The sequence below is a fragment of the Falco cherrug genome, chromosome 10 (genome assembly GCF_023634085.1).
Source record: "Falco cherrug isolate bFalChe1 chromosome 10, bFalChe1.pri, whole genome shotgun sequence".
NCBI lineage: Eukaryota > Metazoa > Chordata > Aves > Falconiformes > Falconidae > Falco > Falco cherrug.
This window is the reverse complement of record NC_073706.1, coordinates 15348262-15367240: the sequence shown is the minus strand read 5'-3', so window position 1 is coordinate 15367240 and position 18979 is coordinate 15348262. Positions and strand designations below refer to the sequence as shown.

The 18979-nt window shown below is 44.5% G+C and overlaps 1 protein-coding gene across 8 annotated transcripts in view; it reads left to right on the top strand.

Moving 5' to 3' along the window:
- DNAJC5 (DnaJ heat shock protein family (Hsp40) member C5) overlaps positions 1-17558 on the top strand; it is a 32852-nt gene extending 15294 nt beyond the window's left edge. For 4 of the 8 annotated variants that reach the window (XM_055722238.1, XM_055722240.1, XM_055722241.1 and 1 more), the window contains 6 exons: positions 1987-2052; positions 2909-3021; positions 7059-7195; positions 9613-9826; positions 11473-11644; positions 12283-17558. In XM_055722238.1, the coding sequence (XP_055578213.1) occupies positions 7089-7195; positions 9613-9826; positions 11473-11644; positions 12283-12386 (597 nt within the window). In that variant the 5' untranslated portion in view covers positions 1987-2052; positions 2909-3021; positions 7059-7088 and the 3' untranslated portion in view covers positions 12387-17558. The remainder of the gene's footprint in view (positions 1-1986; positions 2053-2908; positions 3022-7058; positions 7196-9612; positions 9827-11472; positions 11645-12282) is intronic. The other 4 variants (XM_055722237.1, XM_055722239.1, XM_027813507.2 and 1 more) reach the window with 1 other exon arrangement.
- The last annotated feature ends 1421 nt before the right edge of the window (positions 17559-18979 follow it).

The following is an 18979-nucleotide window of genomic DNA, read 5'->3' as shown; positions in this document are numbered from 1 at the left end:
ATGAAGGGAGCGGCAGGCAGGGCACCTGGAAGCTTCTACAGGTTCACAAAACAGGACATTTCTCACCTGAGCGAGAGCCTGCCCTTGAGCATTGCATACGCTCTGTCTGAGTGGGAAAGCTTGAATTCTGCCTGTAGCTGGTGCACTCCCTGCCTTTCATTTTTCAGGAAAAGTCCTTTGATGGTATCTCTCAAATTAACTAAATAGATCCATTAACAGTAAGCCGATTATGTAGTTGTTGGTTGGTTCGTTCTTAGTCATTTATGGGTATGCTGCTAAGATGAAGCAGCTTCTTACAGCTGGTGTAAAACAAATCCTGCGGCCGGCAATGCCAACAGCTTGCTGGGTGTTCCCAACATCTCTGTTTGCTGCACCAAACTTGCAAGTTCATGAAAGGCGTACTTTTTAATTGAATGGGGAGTTTACTTCTCAAATGCCTTCGGAGCTTGTTCTTTGGAATCTGTTGAAAGGGTTTGGTTGATGATTAAGCAATGACTTGTCGGGTAAAAGCTGCTCTGAAGTTTATTATTATTATTATTATTCACGAGCTTCCACTTGTGAAGTTTATTGTTTGGTAATCTAATGCGTAAGTAAGTTTGTGATTAAGCAGGTACAGGATATATCTAACCCATGCCATTAATCAGAAAGATATTTTAACAAGTTGCAGTGATTTTCCCCTAAATGTTCCCACAGGATCATCTAGCATTTCCTAGGCTCCTCTTGCCCATTCATTCTTTTGTTTTCCCGTGGCCGGTGGGCTGGAGCAATCTGTCCTGCTGTGCCTTGGCTGCTGGGAGAGGGGGGCCGTGCTGCTGGGTCATCTCGGGCTCTGTTCCTCCCTGCGTGCCACGGTGAGACTTGTGTCTTCTTTGGGTGATCTACTTCAGGAAGAGGGAGTGGGGATGGGCTAACACTGGGTTTTTCTTGATGGAAATTTGTCCTGGCAAAATGAGCTGGTATTGTTGTGCAGTTTTAAGTTCCACGAACCAGTTCTGCTGCCGGGTGGAGTGGTGTTAGGAACGGCACGGTGGCATTCCACTGCTCCGTGCTTTTGCACGTCTGCTTCATCTTGGTGGCGGTGCTGTGCATAACTTGTGAAGAAAGGTGCTGTAGCAGCGATACTGTTCTTTCTATTGAAATAAATACATTAAAAAATGACTTTTGAATGTCACAAAGGTGTGTGAGCACCACGAAGGCGCTCTGGGCTGCGGCATGGGGCTCCCTGTGCCCTGTGCCAGAGCCCGGCAGTGTGTCGGGGGAATGCGTCGGTTCAGTTTCTGTAGCACGCACTCTCACAATGCTGCAGACTATCAAGGCTTGGAAAACACACTTCTCTTGTTTTAAGTACAGATATTTCACAAATGCCCAAGTTGAAAAAGTCCCAAGTCTTAAACAGATAACGGTTGTTAGAGTTTCTGTGCAGCTCGTATCTTTGAGATAAGTGTGCGTCTTCCGCATGGGAAAAGGTTTGGGAAAAGAGGCTGAACCTGCAGATAAAAGCAGAGAGCCCTTGAATTTATATTTCTAACTTACTTCGACAGCTAATCCATTCTAAAGATAAGTATTTACATTGTGGAGACTTGCTGTAGTATAAAATATTTTGGATCGTAAAAAGACTTGTGTTTTACTCTGGACTTTCACATCAAGGTGGCATTTGAGTGGAAGCATCATGAAAATGCTTAAATGCAGCCTTTAAAACGTGTTCGCCAATGCCCCTGAGCGTGTTGGAGGAAGGTGTGTGCCCGCTCAATGCACCCAGACGGCAGTGTGCCCCCACGCTCCCGGTGGCTTCAATACTTACTTGCTTTAAGTGAAAATTCTATATAAGTATGGAAATGAAATAACAAAAATGTAACCTTCTATCTTTCCTGTCTTTAGCATATTACGAAGGATTGTTAGAATAAAATAATGTGATGATAATTTTGTAATAAGCCCTCAACGTAAGAGCTATTGAACAAATGATTTGCTTTTTTTTTTTGTCTTTAGGAGATTCAGTTTTAGAGGTGTGTGGAGGCTGTTACCACTTACCTTAGAGTATTCAAACGACACCAGGTGAGTACTGTATTTTTTTGATTTCTGGTAGCTACTCATTTAAATGTAAAGTAATGCCGAGGAAACAAAGTTCCTTATAAAAATATCTAGTACCTCATGAAGCCAAGCTTAAAAGGACTCGTATTTTTCTTGATAATACAATCTTTGTTGGTTGGGGTTTTTTCCCCTCTGTCTCCCCTTTAAAAATGATTTTATTTCTTTTTCACCCTTGAAAAATACCAGATTGTGAGAATGACTCTAAATGAATCTGAGACAGACAGACAGGATGCAGAGGCCAGTGGTGCTGCTTTGCTTTGGTGATAAATCAGTATTTACTGAAGTGTTTTCTGGCTTGGTGTTTTTATTTAGACTTTTACTAGTAAACACTGGTTGAGATAGTTCAGTTGAAGATTAATACCTATAGTTATTTTTCTGCACTGGAAATCTTTGAAAAGGTAGTAATCTTAAATTTAATTGGCATTATATTTTACCATGTAGTCAGTAACCAGAAATGCTTCGCGGCATACAAATCTTTCCTAAAATACTCCAGCGCTTCCTGAAGTTGTATAATAAAGCATCAACTAGACGTAATTTTTGTTAAGAGCTGGCAAAACATCATTTCCAAACTAGGCTCTTTAATCATCCGCTAATATGCTCTTTCAAACCACAATTGCAGAGAGCTTGGCAATGTTACGGATAGCTTGTGCTGAAGACACTTGCAGGGTTGGTGCTGTGGTGGTGCTGGGCTGTGCTGGGGCAGCAGCCCACCGCTTCTGTCCAACATGGCTGTGAGTTTGTCTTTCTCATTCCTCTTGTTTCTTGTTTGTCCCTTTCGGGGATTTCTCTGTTCTCTGTGTTACTGGCTACGTATGGAAAGACTGGGAAGCTGGTTTGTTCATCTGGTTTCAACCAAACTCGTTTGCAAATGTGCAGTTTGGATAGAGGGTATCCATTGAGGTTAATGACCTGCTGTTATCCCGTGTGCAGTGGGTAAGTATCATTTACTGGGTTAGGAGGTGGCGGATTTTGTCTGTTAAAGCGGGATTTCACTTTTTGAAACAACTGTTGACAGGCAGATTCCCTACATTGCAGATAAACACTTCACTAAAATTGTTGTGAACAGCACGTGTAAAGGTCTGTGCATTGGTGCATGGTGTGATTTATCCCCCCTGCCCTGCCTTTTACAGTAACTTAAACTTAGGAATGTACAGCTATTAAGAACATTCAAAATTCTGGTGAAGATTGGACCCCAGTGTCCTGCTGTAGTAGTATTTTTGAGTTAATATTTTTTGGTTTCCTCTGCCCCTTCTGATTTCCATCAGTGGCACTGAGCAGCCGTAACTCCATTCAAGAGCAGTCAGGTGGGCAGCTGTGCCTTTCTCACAGACGTGGGAAAACGTACAGAATTAATGGGAAGTGTGAAAAGTGATATTTTAGGCAACTTGGTATTTTAGGGTTTCCAGAGGTTTGTTCACAAAAAATACTTAATGCAGCGAAGTGAAAAGATCCGCTGCTAGGCTGCTTTTGGATGTGAACGACTGAAATTTTGTTGATACCCTGCATCAAATCAGCCCTGCATCCCTCTGCTGCTACAAGGCGGTTCTGTCCAGCAGGGATGTGATTCGGTGTCATTAAGAGCGTCTGCTCCCTGCGTGAGTGTTGTCGGTAACCTCCGTGCTCTGTCCTGGCGCACAGCTGGGCATGTTTCCTTGGAAAAACTGGTCCCCCCTCGCTGCCCCCTTCCCGTCCAGTTCTTTGCAGCATCTTGCAGTGGGGTCAGCTGGAGTTCCAGCCCTCCCTCCATGCACCGGGGCTACTGCCACCCTTTTTGGGGTTGGCATTCACTGGGATGTTCTGTGGGTGTTTAATTCCCTAAACTGGCAGAGAACTATTCAGTTCTCTTGGCTGTAATAATAGTTTGCCATTTTAAGGAGTTAAATACAATTTACAAAAGGGACAGCAGACCTGGCAGAAACTAAGATATCACCAGTTTCAGGAAACTTGATAGGCTGCTTTTGGGAAGATAAAAAGAAAATTAGTCTTTCTAAGGTTCAATTTACCATTGATGTATTTAAAACGTTAAGGCTGGCTTCCATATATAACCTGTCAGGTTTAATCTAAGTCTTTTCAGCACAGTGGTACCAATTATACTTACCTGGTCATGCTGAAAACTGTTGTGTTTTCTGGTGAAGCTGGCTAATGCAGGATATTCCGGTACACAGGTGGTTAAAAACTGTGCTGTTTAATCCAGGGGATTACCTTTCTTCAGAGCTTTCCAGAGAAACCTCTTCAGGGCATCCTGCTCGGTTAGAATGTGTAGCAGATGGCTTGTTGCTGCTGAATACAACACTTTTTAAAAATACAGAGCTGCTTTCAGTATTGTGAATTAGAGCCACTTGTGAAAACAGTAGGATAGATCATATCCTGGCTTATGAAGCACTCTGAACGTAAAAAACTTTCACCTTTATTCTGTTTCATATTTGAAATGCCAAAGGTTGCATTCCTAGTAATAATACGCTTCTGTTCCCTTAAATAACAAGCTTCCCAGCTGAATTCCCATTACCACCTCGTCTTCCACTCTTCTGCCAAGGGCAGCGTGTCCATTTCATACCCATTTTGAAAAATAAATGCCAACACCCCATTACAGCCAACTCCAGACAGCCTGAGCTGTTCAGGTTGAAGCGATTAAAGATTGCAGCAGTGTGGACTTTTATTCCTGTGCTTGCCTTTATCCTTGACAGGCAGCCTGCAGACTGATAGATATCACCTGGATCAAATTGAATTAATTTTTATATAATAAATTGGCCCTAATTTAACAGTGGAGATGTTATTAAGCAGAACATGGTGTATACCTGTGATCTGCAGCATCTGTGCGCCGAGGGCACATTGGATTGGTGTCGAAGGAAGCTTGTTCTGCTTAAAACAGAGCTACAGGCTTTTAAAGCAACGCAAGTGTTCGTAACACCTTGGAAGCTCCAGCGTGAGGCAATATGCCCTCTTTGGAAGAGCTAAATTAACGTGCCAAATCGCAACTGGGATGCTCCCCCCTGTGACTTCAGATGAATCCCACTGGTCGCTGGCGAGGAGTCGGGACAGACACCCTTCCCGTGGCGGGCGCAGTGGCAGGGCGCAGTGCCGGCGTGGTGGGGAGCTGCTGGGGAGGCTGCGGGTGGTGGTGGTGGCGGGGGAGCAGGAGCCGATGCCGGGGCAGCGCCGGAGCAGCCCTGTGTGATTAGCTAGATTACCGGATAGACGTCAGGATCATAGGTCTTTGACCTCAGCACTGGGACTGCTGGGGTGGGGGGGGCTGGGAGCCTGCGGCCAGCTTGACCCGTAGCTGCAGAAGGGAGAAGGCAGAGGGTTGTGCCTGGTGTTTTCCTCCTGGATGGAGGATTTCTTTTCTGACTTTTTGTGTTGGTTTTTTTTTTTTTTTACTTTTGGTGAATCAGATTGTGCCCAAGTGAATGAGTTGTGTTGTGTCTTGCAGCAACTCGGCGATTTTCCTGTTGTAACCAAAGCTTCTGGTAGCTGAGCCAGATCCTTTTGAAAGAAAGGGAAAGATTTCCCTTCCCTACCCGCACATTCACCTTCCAGATTCGGGGTATATTCTGAATTCTCAGGCAAAGCACCTTTTATTGTTAATAATTTATAGCTTCCTTATTAGGTAGCTTTTAATTAAACTTACCAGAGCTGCCAAAGACTTTTTGAAGGAAATTGGATGAGTGTTTAGTAGTTTAACCGGCGTATTCCACCTGAAGGAACTGGACTAGTGTCCAGGGTTGGACTGATGTAAAGCTGGGGCGGCCAGATGTGACAGGGTAATTAACAGTAGGCTCTGATGGAGCAAGAGAGTTGTGGTGTCTCTGTCCACATCCTTGCCACCTAGTCACACTTGTGGAGGCAGGGAGATACCCGGTGCTGGTACAAACAGAATGGTGCTGTGTGTGATGGTCACACCGGGAACCGGGCAGGGCAGGGTACGGAGCCTGGGAGCGTTCCTTCCATGGAACCTTTTAAAAGCTGAAGTTACTAACTTTGTTATACAAGATAAAGAGTTAAATTAGAAAAGTCCGGGGCTTTAAATATCTTTTTCAAAGACTACATAATCTGGTGTAGGCTAACTGTAATGACATAATCCAAAAATAGCCAATAGTCCGGGATGCTCATCCTTGCGGCAGTTCTGCAGCTAAAGAATGGCAGATGCTAAGCTGCTCAAGGTGTGAGGGGACACTCCATACCCGCCCCTGGCATGGCACAGGGGACGCCTCTGGGGGCTGGCACGTTGGGTTTGGGAGCAGGGGGTTAATCCATGTTCAAGTAGCGTGATTTTAATTACGGTACATGTTAAATGTTTGATCCGCGCCTTCCGATGAGCGCGGAGGTCTCCTAAGTGGGCGGGCGTCTCCTCTTCCCCAGTGGGATGTACAGGCCTGCTCACCCTGGATTTGTCTAAAGGATTCTGCTTGACTTAGTGTCAGTGGTAAGGTGGGAGGCTGGGGTCTTGGGAGGTGCGTGGAGATTGGGGTTTGGGTTTGGTTTTTTTTTTATTTTAAATGTAACAGCATGTCTGCAATTGAAAATGCGAATGAAATCATTTACCCCTGTGCAAGCCTGGTGCAAAAAGGCAGCTTCCATGTAATAGCAACCCCTCTGCTGTCAAGTTTCTATAGGTATTATCACAAGTGAGTTATTTTAATACTATGAAAGAAGATGGAGTAGCTTTAGGGATGTTACGTAGTACGTAGCTATACCTTAGCTGTTGGTTTGGTGTTTTTGGAAAGAAGAGTGTATACAGTAGTGACTCTGAGCTGCCTGCTGTGCTGGCAATGTAATAGTTGTTTTCACTGATAATTCACTGAGTTTTGTAACTTTTAAACTTCCACGTGTTAAGAGCCTTTTCTTTACAAAGCACATTTAAACCTTATAAAAGATGGATTTTCACATGCAAACTCTGTTTCTAAGGATGATTTGATTCATGAGACCCGTGTTCTTCTTTGTTTAAGCGTTTCTTAATCTTTTTTTGGCAGGGGCCAGTTCTCTTTTCAGGTTAGTTCGAGATGGCAGACCAGAGGCAACGTTCGCTCTCTACCTCTGGGGAATCGTTATACCACGTGCTGGGGTTGGACAAGAATGCCACTTCAGATGATATCAAAAAGTCATACAGGTAAAGGTTCAAGTTTTTACACCTGTTGCCCAAATAGCACAAATAGCTTTAATTAAGCATTCAGCAGATGGGCTGTTTATGTATAGGCTTGCCTTGGTTTGCTTAAACCTTTTGGAAGAAAAAACGTGTAAGAAGACCAGGTGAAAATATGGTTGCTTCTTGCAAAAATTGGTGTGAAAACACACCTAGGCTTTGTATGTAAGTGCTGTTAAATATTTACATCTTGCCTCTCTAGTAAGTTAAATTCTCAAATACGCAGTATCATTCTAAAAGGTCTTTAGATGAAGTTGAACAGAGTTTTTAAGTCTGTGATCAGTTAAATTCTCCATGTTACGTAGCCTTGTGGCTGGCTCAGGGACCACAGCTGTGCAGTACTGCCCTTTTGTTCATCAATTCCAATTCTGGCACAGTGAGGTGTAGATTAAAGGTGCAAATAAGGATAAAAACTTGAGTATCAACAATGCCTTTTTTTCTAGAAATGAATTCAAAACTTTTTACTCTGTGTGGAGTTACTATTTTAAAAAACGGATTTTTTTTTTTCTTTTCTGGAAAAGTTAGACACGTGAAGTGGCTTCATACTGATAAATAAAAACAACAACAAAGAAAAGGAAGAGTCCTGTAACATTCCCCCTTTCCACATTCCCCCCAAATTGGCTTAAATGCCATTGTTTCACCTTAAGCACGAGCTAGGGTCCTGCAGACTGTTTGACAAGTGACAATGTATTTAACGTTACACTAGGGGTCAGCAGTAATCTTTACATGAGGATACTCTTCTTTTTCAAAGTTGTTTTCTTTTAGACTTTAACATTTACCAGAACTTTTTCCCTTTCAAAGTTACATTTTAATACTGATGGCAACTGCATGGTGAAATGTATGAATAAACAGGGTGCACGGACTCTCCGAAATTAGCTGTGTCTTCCTAAAACCTTGAAGTGGAAGCTTGAATCTGTAATCCTCAAGCCTTGGCAACTGGAAAATAATTTTACCTTCTTGCAGGGGAAAGACTACAACAGTTTTTCCTTTGGAGGAATGACTCAGCTGGATCCTAGGGTGAAAAGTAGCTGTTTCGTACTTACCTGAACCTTCATCGAATCTTGTTTCCTCAGCTGCTCCTTCACAGAAGTTGGACTGACCGTCTTTTGCTTTCACTCTGTTTGAACATCCTTTGCTGGCCTGGGGGGCATGGGGTTTGTGTACCTGTAGGAAATGGGGAAATGAAAAATAGTTTTCTATTGCGCCCAACGGTAGCTAAGCCCTTTCTAGGTTTATACAATTTCCCTCCAATTATAAAATCGGTGATTGTTTCAGTCCTCGCTGAGGCTGTGGCATTAGTGGCAGCCGTGGATGTTATTTACCCGAACAGCATCATTCACAGTTTGAACGTTTCACTCAATTTATTGTTTGACCACTGCAATATACTTGCATGCACATCCGAATGTGTGCTTGCACAAACCTTTATTTTATGTATGTCTGAATATTTTCCCTACTGCAAAACTGAGATGCGTAAACATCTGCAGGCTTCTGTGTATTTCTCAAATAGCAGACTTTGGGGCAGGTTTCTGTAGGAGGACAAATACCTTTTTGGTGGAGGAGAACTCTTGGCATACTGTATTGTTTTTCTACTTGGGAGTACATTTTTTCTGTTTATAAGGAGGTGTTTGGCCACTTATTTCTACTGATTTCTAGAAATAGCCTGGGCTGTGTCAGAACTAGAAAATTTATCAATGCCTAATCTGATCTTTTTGTGCTAGTTCAGAGACCTCTGGGGACTGTAAACTGCTGTCGTTTAGTTCTGAGAGATCTAGCATGATTAAGGGAGGTACGTTGTGATTTCCTGATGTCTCAAAACTCTGAAGCATTTTCTGTTCTAGCAAGCCTTGAACTGAAAAGTACTTTGTTCCTGCAGAGGAATTGGCAAATTAACCACATGTGATTGTCTATTCTATTTTTGTGTTCAGACGCTGCAGATTAGCTGTGGCAGCTTGCTTTTATTTTGTCTTTGGTACTATATACTTAGACTTCTGGTGTGTCTTTTTGCTGTTAGCTTGGTCTTTGCTTTAGCAGGAGCAAAACTTATTGGTGGAAATTGCTGGAAGTAAGGGGTAAAAAAAAAAAAAAAAAAAAGAGGAGTACTACTTTTCTTCAATGTCTGTCTTTTTTCCTTTGGATTTCTGAGGGCCAAATCCAACAGTCTGAAGTCAATCCTGTGAACTAAGCTCGGCACTGCTGCAGCCTTTTGTTATCATCTAAAGGAGAATCATCAGGGAAGTTGAATCACAGATGAAGGAAACCAACTGGAACTTGAAAGTCTGCCTTGAGTGATAGGCTATGGAATTAAAAAAAAAAAAAATACCAAAAAAACCCAGAAACCCAAATCCCAGTTTTTAATCTATAACCGTCTCTTATTCTTTCTGCAGGAAACTGGCATTGAAATATCATCCTGATAAAAACCCTGATAATCCAGAGGCAGCAGAAAAATTTAAAGAGATCAATAATGCACACGCCATATTGACCGATGCCACAAAGCGAAACATTTATGATAAGTATGGTTCCCTGGGTCTCTATGTGGCAGAGCAGTTTGGTGAAGAAAATGTGAACACATACTTCGTGCTCTCCAGCTGGTGGGCAAAGGTAAATAAAAGTGCAAAGAGAAGTTATTCTGGATTGGCATTTAAAACTCTTAGAGAGCTCCATTTGATAATTGTGGGGTTTTTTTCTTTTGGAAATTGCTGAATTTCTGACACCTGCTAATTAAGCTTCTCTTACTGTGTGGCAGCTTCTGGTTCAGTGGAATTTTTCTATTTTCTTTGAGTGATACAGGCCTAGTAAGCCAGACTTAGGTTGCTGAAAGAAACTTGGACCTTTCTAGTGGATTTAAAAGTGATGAGGCTTTGGGGTGTATTCTCTTTGTGTTTTCTGCTAAATTTTTGGCAAAATGATTTTGCAAAAGAAGTCCTGACTGTGAACCTGAGCTCACGCGGGAGATCCGTTCAGAAGTATGCTTACAACTTCCTCGGAGGCTACCCCGAACAAATGCCACTTCTTCAGCGCTTACCCATCCTTGTTTGTTGTGCAGGAGAGTGTCAGCACTATACCAGAACTACGCTGCAAGCTCACGTTTCCTCACAAATGTGTGCAAAAAGCTGTTAGAAGGTACTGCATGTGTGCAGGAGGTGTGAGAACTGTTGTACAGATGCCTTCTAGGAATCTGCTGCCAGTACCAAGGAATTACTCCATTTCACTGGACTTGGAATTATTTTTAAGCGTAATATGCTTCGGTCTTTTTTAAGTAATACATTTTAAAAACACCTCATTTACTCAAAGGTGAAAAAGCCCTCTACCTTGTACATTACCCGTTTCTCATGCTGAAATTGTCCAGGCTTTTGCGTTTCGGGCTGCTCTGCTTGGAGCGAACGTAATAAGTAAAAGACGGCACGACTGTGAAACTGAAGTATGAAACCTTAACTGCAGCAGCTGACTTCTTCAGTGACATGACATTGTTCACAGTGCTTTATGGCTGATGAAAATATTTTCCTAGTCTTGACATTTCATTTCATGGGTTCATTTTTCTAACCTTTACCAGCGTTGTCTCCATCTCTCAATTCCCCTGCAGTAAGAGAGTAGTTATATCACTGTGCTGATTTGCCATCTTTAAAACTATTTTTTCCAAACGATTGCACAGGGACCTATATGAAAATTATAAATTTTGCCCGCTGACACTGTGACAAGCCCCTGGCAGACTTGGCTGGCTTTGAGGTGCGTTGCTCACGTATGGGTCGCATCTAACCTCAGTGCCCCGAACTTCGGTGTGGTGAGCCTTGCAGCCGTGCCTGCAGCCTTGGGTGGGATGACGTCCCTGCTGTAGGTACATCACCACCTGTGTGTCAGCTAGCTGGTGTAAATCTTTTTCGGGATTATTTTTATGCAAGCTACAATCTGTCCTAAACCCTTGCACCACAGGATTTTAATACAGAGGCACTCCTTAGACCTATATCTTCTTCCAGGTATAGCAGAACAGCCCACTTAAACCTAAACTGTAGGAATTCTTCCAAGTAAACCAGGTTGGCAGTATTCACCTCAGTGTAAAATGTAGCCAGTTTCACACATGGTTTTAAAAATATCTTGGTGAGGAACTATAAAACTGTAGCTCGGAAGTTGTGTCTCTGCATTGTTCCACATTTGGTCTCCAGTTTCCCTACCTGAGTGTCACAAACACCGTGGTCCTGCTGCGGTAGGCACAGGTTCTGAATATTTCTTCTGCCTTGTGTCCTCTGCAGGCCTTGTTCGTGTTCTGTGGGCTCATCACGGGCTGCTATTGCTGTTGCTGTCTGTGCTGCTGCTGTAATTGTTGCTGTGGGAAGTGTAAACCTAAACCTCCTGAAGGGGAAGAGCAGGAATACTACGTTTCTCCAGAGGACTTGGAGGCACAGTTGCAGTCAGATGAAAGGGGTAGGTAGAAACGCTGTGAGCTTTCTGGAATGACCGTCGGTCTCGGACTGGGCGCTTGGTTGGGAGCAGCTCTTGTGTAGAGATCAGCGCGGGGCTTGTAGGTGATGGTCAGGGAATAGCGGTGGGACAAGAGTTAGGGGGGTAACGCTGACACCAGGGGTAAGAGTTGCTGAAAACACCCAGAGGGTCTTCACTGAACTTGGTGTGACTAGCTTCGGAGTGGTTGGTGACCATCGTCTGGCCTCCGTCCCGCAGTGCTGGGTAACGTGCCAGCCAGACCAGTGTGGCTGGGAAAGGGCTCTCACCCAAAGGGTAAGGCTGCTGCCCTGCCAGCTGTCTCTGATACTGGTCTGTTCTGATCTGATCCTCTGATGTATGAGGATGAGGGTGCAACGCTGTTCTGATCATTTGACAAACTGGAGAGCCTTGTGGGTGTAAGTGCTGCATGTTCCACATGTAGAGTTGAGCCTAGTGGTACTGTGTGCAGACTGGAAACCAGTAAATTAACATCATACTCTTAGAGGAGCATAAAATTACATTATCAGAGTGTTGTAGGGAGATGTAACTTTCTGCTTACCAAAACATACGACGCTGTTTCTTTTCCTTGATGTGCTAAGACTTTTGTCTTCGCTTTCCAGAGGCCTCAGACGCACCTATTGTGATACAGCCAGCATCAGCCACAGAGACAACCCAGCTCACAGCTGACTCTCACCCCAGCTACCACACTGACGGATTTAATTAAGTTAAGGAAACACTGTAATTAGAATGGATAAAAAAAAATACATGGCCAACTCAACACTAGAATCATGAACATTAGACGTAGAGAATGGGGAGGGGGAATAATTCTGCCACAGTAAGAAGGCAGCTTTCCAACCTGCCGAAAATATTTTGTAATCCCTTCAGCCTTTTGTCACCTCTCAGTGTCGTATCTTGATGATACATGAAGTGCTGTAGCATGCAGTATTTAAAGCAGTTTAGCTACGGTCTTATTTGTTTCCTTTCTTTTTTTTCCCCCCACCCCACCCCATCTCTTTTTTTTTTTTTATAGCATGTATGGAGTTATGTTAACTGTCTGTGGTGTAATGTATTGAGTTGTCACAATATCAGTGTGATGGAGACATTCTGCATTTTAAGCAGTGGTACTGGCCTAAAAATGAGATTTAAAAGAAGCCACCGTTCTTCCGTACAGCTGAGCTGTCAAAGACCTTTAAAAGTTTGTGATTTTCACTTGAGTGCAACAAACCAATTCTTTTATTCTTCCTTCGATTCCTGATTGTTATCTAAGCAAGTTTACAAAGCCAAGAACCAAAAAAAATGCCAATCCTGCAGAGCTGGAGTTCTCTCTAATGCTGGTTTTCAGCTTAAATAAATCTACCTTGGAAAAAAAAAAAAGGGAGAGTTTCCGATCTTTGAACAGTAAATTGTTGAACAGCTCTTTGTGTGTAAGGTGATCTTCGGTGACAATGTAACCGCAAACTGTAGTTTGCCACAAAAGCAACTGTGAATGGGCTTACTTGGTGGTGGCAGTGGGATTTTAACTTCAAGCACAATTCTGTTTTGGTTTAAGTTCAGTCGTTGTCCTGAAATGCTAAAGACCAAATAGTGCAGCTTTTTTTGAATGCCTGAGAATCTTAGAGTGAAACTGGTTAATTGGTTTTCATAAGCAAGTGGGTAAAATGCAGACAGTAGGCAACAGCATAAATGTTTAAAGAAAATAATTGGGTTTTAAAAACTTGTTCTAAAACCTTGAGGTTTTAATAGACAAATGGGATATTACATGTCTTTTTTTAAAGCTTTTGTAATACACTAGCCCTTTAATTTTCTCATGAAGATGCTTGCGGAGTGCTTAAATGGATTTTTTAAGAACAAAACACCTTTCTTTGTGTTTGCTTTGTAGAATTTGCATATTGTCTTGCATTTAGATTTGTTTACACCAGTGTTTTTCTTTTCCTCGGAACAACTGTGGGGAAACCATTGAAAGGTTTCCTGTACTATGTTGAAACCAAATCATATTTGAACACTGCTCTAGAAACTGTGGTTTATTTAAAAAGGCGTTTTAGGCAGCTGCTGAATTGCTGGTATATTTTGTTGTTAATAATCCTGCTTTAGACGATACAGAGTCAGGATCTAGAACAGCTACCAGAGGACCTACACTTGGCACTTTTAATGGTTATTTACAATTTCGTTTTGATCTTTATGGTTTTATATCACAATGCCTCTACTGTGCTTTGTATCCCCCGTCTCCCCTTTCTGTTTTTCACCTGTTTCTGTCGAGAGGCTGTTTACAGCCACTGTGCACTGCTCTCCTGTAAGACCCCGGTGTTACTTTTGAAGGGGTAAAGCCCGGTCGGTCCATAAGAGAACTACCAGAAAAGGAAGGGACTTTCCTGCCAGAGAATCGTTCTGATTATATTTTCACGCTATCTTTGTGTGATTTGAAATGATGGAGCACGTAAAATCTGCTGTGAAACCATGTTAAACGTTCTGGGTAGAACAAAATGTCCTCAGTATGGTCTCAATGTGAAGTGAGGGACATTTGCAAAATCAGGCTTTCCAGTAGCGGTTGGTACGAGCACATGATTGTTGCCTGCATGTGAGCTTGTTGCAAATAAGCTTGCTTTTGTTGCCACATCGGGTCCTGAAAATTCAGAAAGAAATGTTACTTTTAATTCACTGGCTGGATTTCAGCAGCACAGTTAAGTCATTTCTTCCTTGTCAGTCATTGTTTTAGACCTGAAACTTCGTGGTTTACTGGAAGATACTTTTAACTCTTTCGGTCTGGCAAACTCTCATGGGTGGTCTTGAGGACAGTCATGGATGATTTGGCTTGAGGTCCTTCTTCAATTAAAGTCTTTGTTTGACCCCTTGGAATGAAGAGCAATTTTTAGGCTTAAAAAATTAATGTCACATTGGGCGTCCTTGTAGATTTTGCCTGAAGCCTGTTCTTGATGCTGAATTGCATGCTGGAGTATCTGCAGGCTGTGTCCCCTAAAAACTCACTGGTTAAAATCGCCCTTATCTGTGCAAATTAGGTTCTTGGTAAAAATAAATAAAAAGAGTTAGGGATTTTTTGGCTTTGTAGATGAGCATAGTTGATCGGAGTGACTTGGTAGAATGAGGCGGCTGTTGCCCTGCATGCTGTAGTTAGTTACACCGTGTGGCCCCATGTTCGTTCAGATGGGTGGCACAAAGCCGGTTTCGGTGGTTGCTCCACTGCGGAGCAGCTGTGACCCCTGATGCTCTGGGCTGGTCGTCGGTGTTAATTTGGAATTATATTCTTATTTCATAACCCCTCTGGGCTACATCCACTGAACTAGGAAGGCTGGCGGGAGGTTGTGGCTCCGTGTAACACCCCTGGAGTCGCTCTGCAGTCTCCTGATGTTGGAACCGAATTGTGGGCAGCAAACGAGAGCCAGAGGCGGTACCGCTACCCGTGTTCCGTGCTGTTTGGGAAAAGGTGACATCCAGGATAAATCTGTTGGTTTAGTTCTTTGCTTGGCAAGGGATGAGTTTGAGAGACTGCTTTCCTTTCGGTTGTTCTGTGGGTGGGGTGTGACTAGGAAATTAGCCTGTGTGCTGTTACATGCCAGAACGACGTTAGATGCTCCAAGGGAAACTACTCTGAGATCCCCATTACAGGGAATGATGGGGAAACAACGTTTTTAGATGAATATTCATGGGTTTTGAAACTGCTTTAAGTTCACCCATGTTACTCTTTAATCTCTGTATGTAAGGTTATTGATTAATGCAGTTCTTGAGCTATATAAGAAAGCCATTCAAACGTTGCTGCTTTAAAACAAGAATTGTGTGATAAGTAGGTTAATGCCCTCTTCTTTTTCTGCTCTTGTCGGTAAGGTACAAGAGTATCCTGGGCTGTACCATGAGTTGCACTTCAAAATGGCCAAGTTGAATCCTAGTAAATGCAAAGTTGTATTGGAAATAGCGGTTAAAAGTCTGGTGCAGAAGATCACTCAGCAGTTCTGAGCTCGGGCGGACGGAGCTGCGCCGTCCTCACTGGAGCTGCAGCAGCGTGGCATTGCCGGCACCACAGCCCGTTACCTGGTTTACGTGCAGAATGTTTCCTTCTGAAATCAAACCTGAGCACTGTTGATCTCTGTTCAGCGTGTTGCCAGAATGAAAACTTGAGCTTTGATTTTGTTTGTTTGTTTGTTTGTTAAAAGTTGTATCATTTTTTACAAGTTGCCTGAGACCTCAGTTTCCGTAGTTTGGCCACTTCCATCTAGCTCATCGAACCTCTTCAGCACCGATTCTCTTGGCGCTTGCGGCTCCTCCTGATGAGGAGGAGGATTGGGGTGAGTGATCTGAAGAGCTTCCTCTGGCTGGTGTTAGGGACCACTGACTTTATTCCTGAGCTGTGTTGCGTGGAGAGCTGTTGGTAGCTTCAGGTGAGGAGCTGCCACAGAGCTGCCGAGTGCGCTCGGGTACCATCCCTCCTGGCCGCGGTGGGGCTGCTGGAGGAGGAGGTGGTGCTGGACCCGGCGCCCATCCTTCCTTCCCGGGGATGGGGAGATCCCCAGCACACTGTAGTACAACAAATCATACGCTTCACTTGAAGTGAATGAAGGGGCATTGCACCCGTTAAATGCCAGTTTCATTTTGTTAGTGACGTTTGTAGGAAATTCTTAAAATATTTATCTGTATATAAATTTGTTTATGTAAACCTCAGTGGCGTCCGATAGGGTGTAGATTTCTGCTGGTCCCACGCAGTGATGTTTTAGAGCCATGTTACCTTTCAGACTTATTTTTAGATTTGTAATATTTTTAAACTGCTTTAGATATTAGTGCTCATAGTGTTCTTACAATGTGACGCTCTGTGAGGTTTGGGTGAGCACAGCCTGCAGTCTGACCAGAAACACCGAGGAGGAAGGCTTGGGCGCACGATGCGGAGAAACACCGTGTCCCGCAGCAGCACCGCCATCGGGGGATACAGGTGTCTGACCCCTCCGTGTCAGCCTGTGGACACAGCGGGTGTAAGCAGGGCAGGAGCCTGACGGGGAGGATAGTCCTGTCCCATCCATAAAGCGGTTGTGTGGCGTTGCGTAGAGGGACGCCGGTGTGCTTGGGGGGGTTATATCAGAGCAGGTGTACCATGTGCACTCCTTGAGGGGGGTACCCGCTTGTCTCAGCTAGTCTGTGCCCTTGGTCTGCCCGGTGCCCTTCGGTGTTCTTGACATTTCCAGGTAATTTCGGAAATGTGTTTGTGCCGCAGGTTTTTTGTACCCGACGCAACTGGATATTGGCGTCCTGTTTAACAGACGACTCCTGCAGGGTGGCCAGGGAGGCTTTCACAGCCCCCACCTCATGTTAATAATTCTGGATGCTCTTTAAATACGTGTTAATCTTACAGCACTGAAACGTAACCCCCCCCAGTACAATTGTTCATAGCGTAAGGTCGGTATAAATTTAACAAGCTTAATCATTTGATGCCGCTTCTCTGTATTATAGTGGAAATCATCTAGTTTGTAGTGTATCATTACACCAACAACTGCTTAAAATATCTCGGAAGAAATGTAACCGATAGCGAACAAGGTGGCAGGAAAATTGTCAGTGTTCAAGTCCTGCAAGAACTGTGGTCCACTCCACGTGCTGCGTTGGGAGGCTTACATGCTGTCTGGGACTTGGCGAGACTGAAATTCCCGTTTCCTTCCAAGAAGACGCGTTCTTTACAAGAGGAAACTGCGCGAGGGAAGCTGCCTGTCTTTTGACGTTTGCACAAGCCAAATGCCATAAATCTGGAAGACAAACCTTCGTTTGAAAATCAAATGCCAATGTTTCATGCACAGTTAATTTTGTTGTTAAAAGGATAGACGCTGGGAATTTCTGGTGGTGATATATATATATATATGTATATGTATAGAGGAAGCTGTTATATAAAATGGCCATTCATTCTCAAGTGCTGTTGTCTCCTCTGCTCCCTTTCCCCCCCCAGCCAGCCGTGTGGGTGTACTCTTGCCATCTGTGAGCGGTTGCTTGTCATACTTTTCCAAAAATTTACCGATCTACTTGAATTCTGCGAGCTGCCCCTTGTCCCTGGCCCCTCCAGCCGGAGCCAGGCATTGCCTGCTCCAGCTTTCCTTCGGAGGAAGGAAGGGAAACCCAGCGGTAATGAGGGCAGGGGCCGTCTCTGGAATGACTCGGACTCGTGCAGGCTGCTCCGTGGGGTGTTTTAAATGTGGTCGATGTGCTCATCGCTAGAGGTGTGGGAGAACATGTTGATTTGGGGTTCTTTTTCCTTACGCTGCTTTTCATCATGTTGTACTCTCCGAAGTGGGACGCGCTGAGCTCACAGAGCAAGGTCCAAACCCACGCTGTAGGCTTTGGGTTGCAACATCATGTGTGTGTATGTATGTATATATGCACATATGTATATATTTATACAACAGGTGTGCACCTAGTATTTGCTGCTGTTTTTTCTTTGGTGGTAAAACCGTGGAATTTGGCTCAAAGTACTGCTGGGAGCTCTCAGCCAGGCAAGTGGAGGCGTGAGCTGCGTGTGTCCGGAGCTGTGCTTTTCCCTTTCGGCTGCAGGAAAAACCAAACACCACCTGTCAGGCGAAACGACCGGCGAAGGCATCGGTGGAAGGATCCTGTTGTATAAATACAGGGGTAGTACAGGGGGGAGAGCTGTGCTGTTTGAACAGGAGGAGCAACCTGCTGCCAGGGTCTTTCCCCCCGTGCAGCAGTGAGCTCGTGTGCACAGTGTGGCGCGCTTGCGGCGTCTATGTTGGTCGCTCGACTTACGGTGCTCGTGGGTGGGGCTCAGGCAGATTTGGAGTTATTGCAAGTCTTAAAAGATGGAGTTAGGTGGTGGTGTGTGTAAAGGCACGACTGGCCGGCGCCTGTGTGAGCACCAAACCCCTTCAGTGCGAGGGGGAAGAGCCACCGCCGGCCCTGCCCGGGCTGTCCTGCGGGGCTGCTCCCCGACACACGGAACGGGGGTTCTGCTTCAGGGCGCAAACAGGGCAGCGCTGCACGCTTGAAGTTGTTGGTGTCCGTCAGGTGGATGAACTCTGAGGTTTGCACGTCCCAAACACCGGCTGTGTCCGAGCCCACCGCCGTCATTCCTCCCTTCCGTGTGTCCCCACCTTCGCTCCCCCGCAGCTGGCTGGGGGCAGTTCAGTTTGTGTTACTGCCGCCATCTGAGGCGGTTTATGTTCATTTTGCATGTGAGCAAGGCCCTGAACTAAGTAATTCATCGTGGGGTTTGGCTGTGTTGGCCTTTTCACAAAGCTTGAGGGAGCTGAGGACGCCAGAAGAGAACGCGCTCTGTGTTTGCACTGCACTTCAACTCGGGGGGGGGGGGGGGGGGGAGCC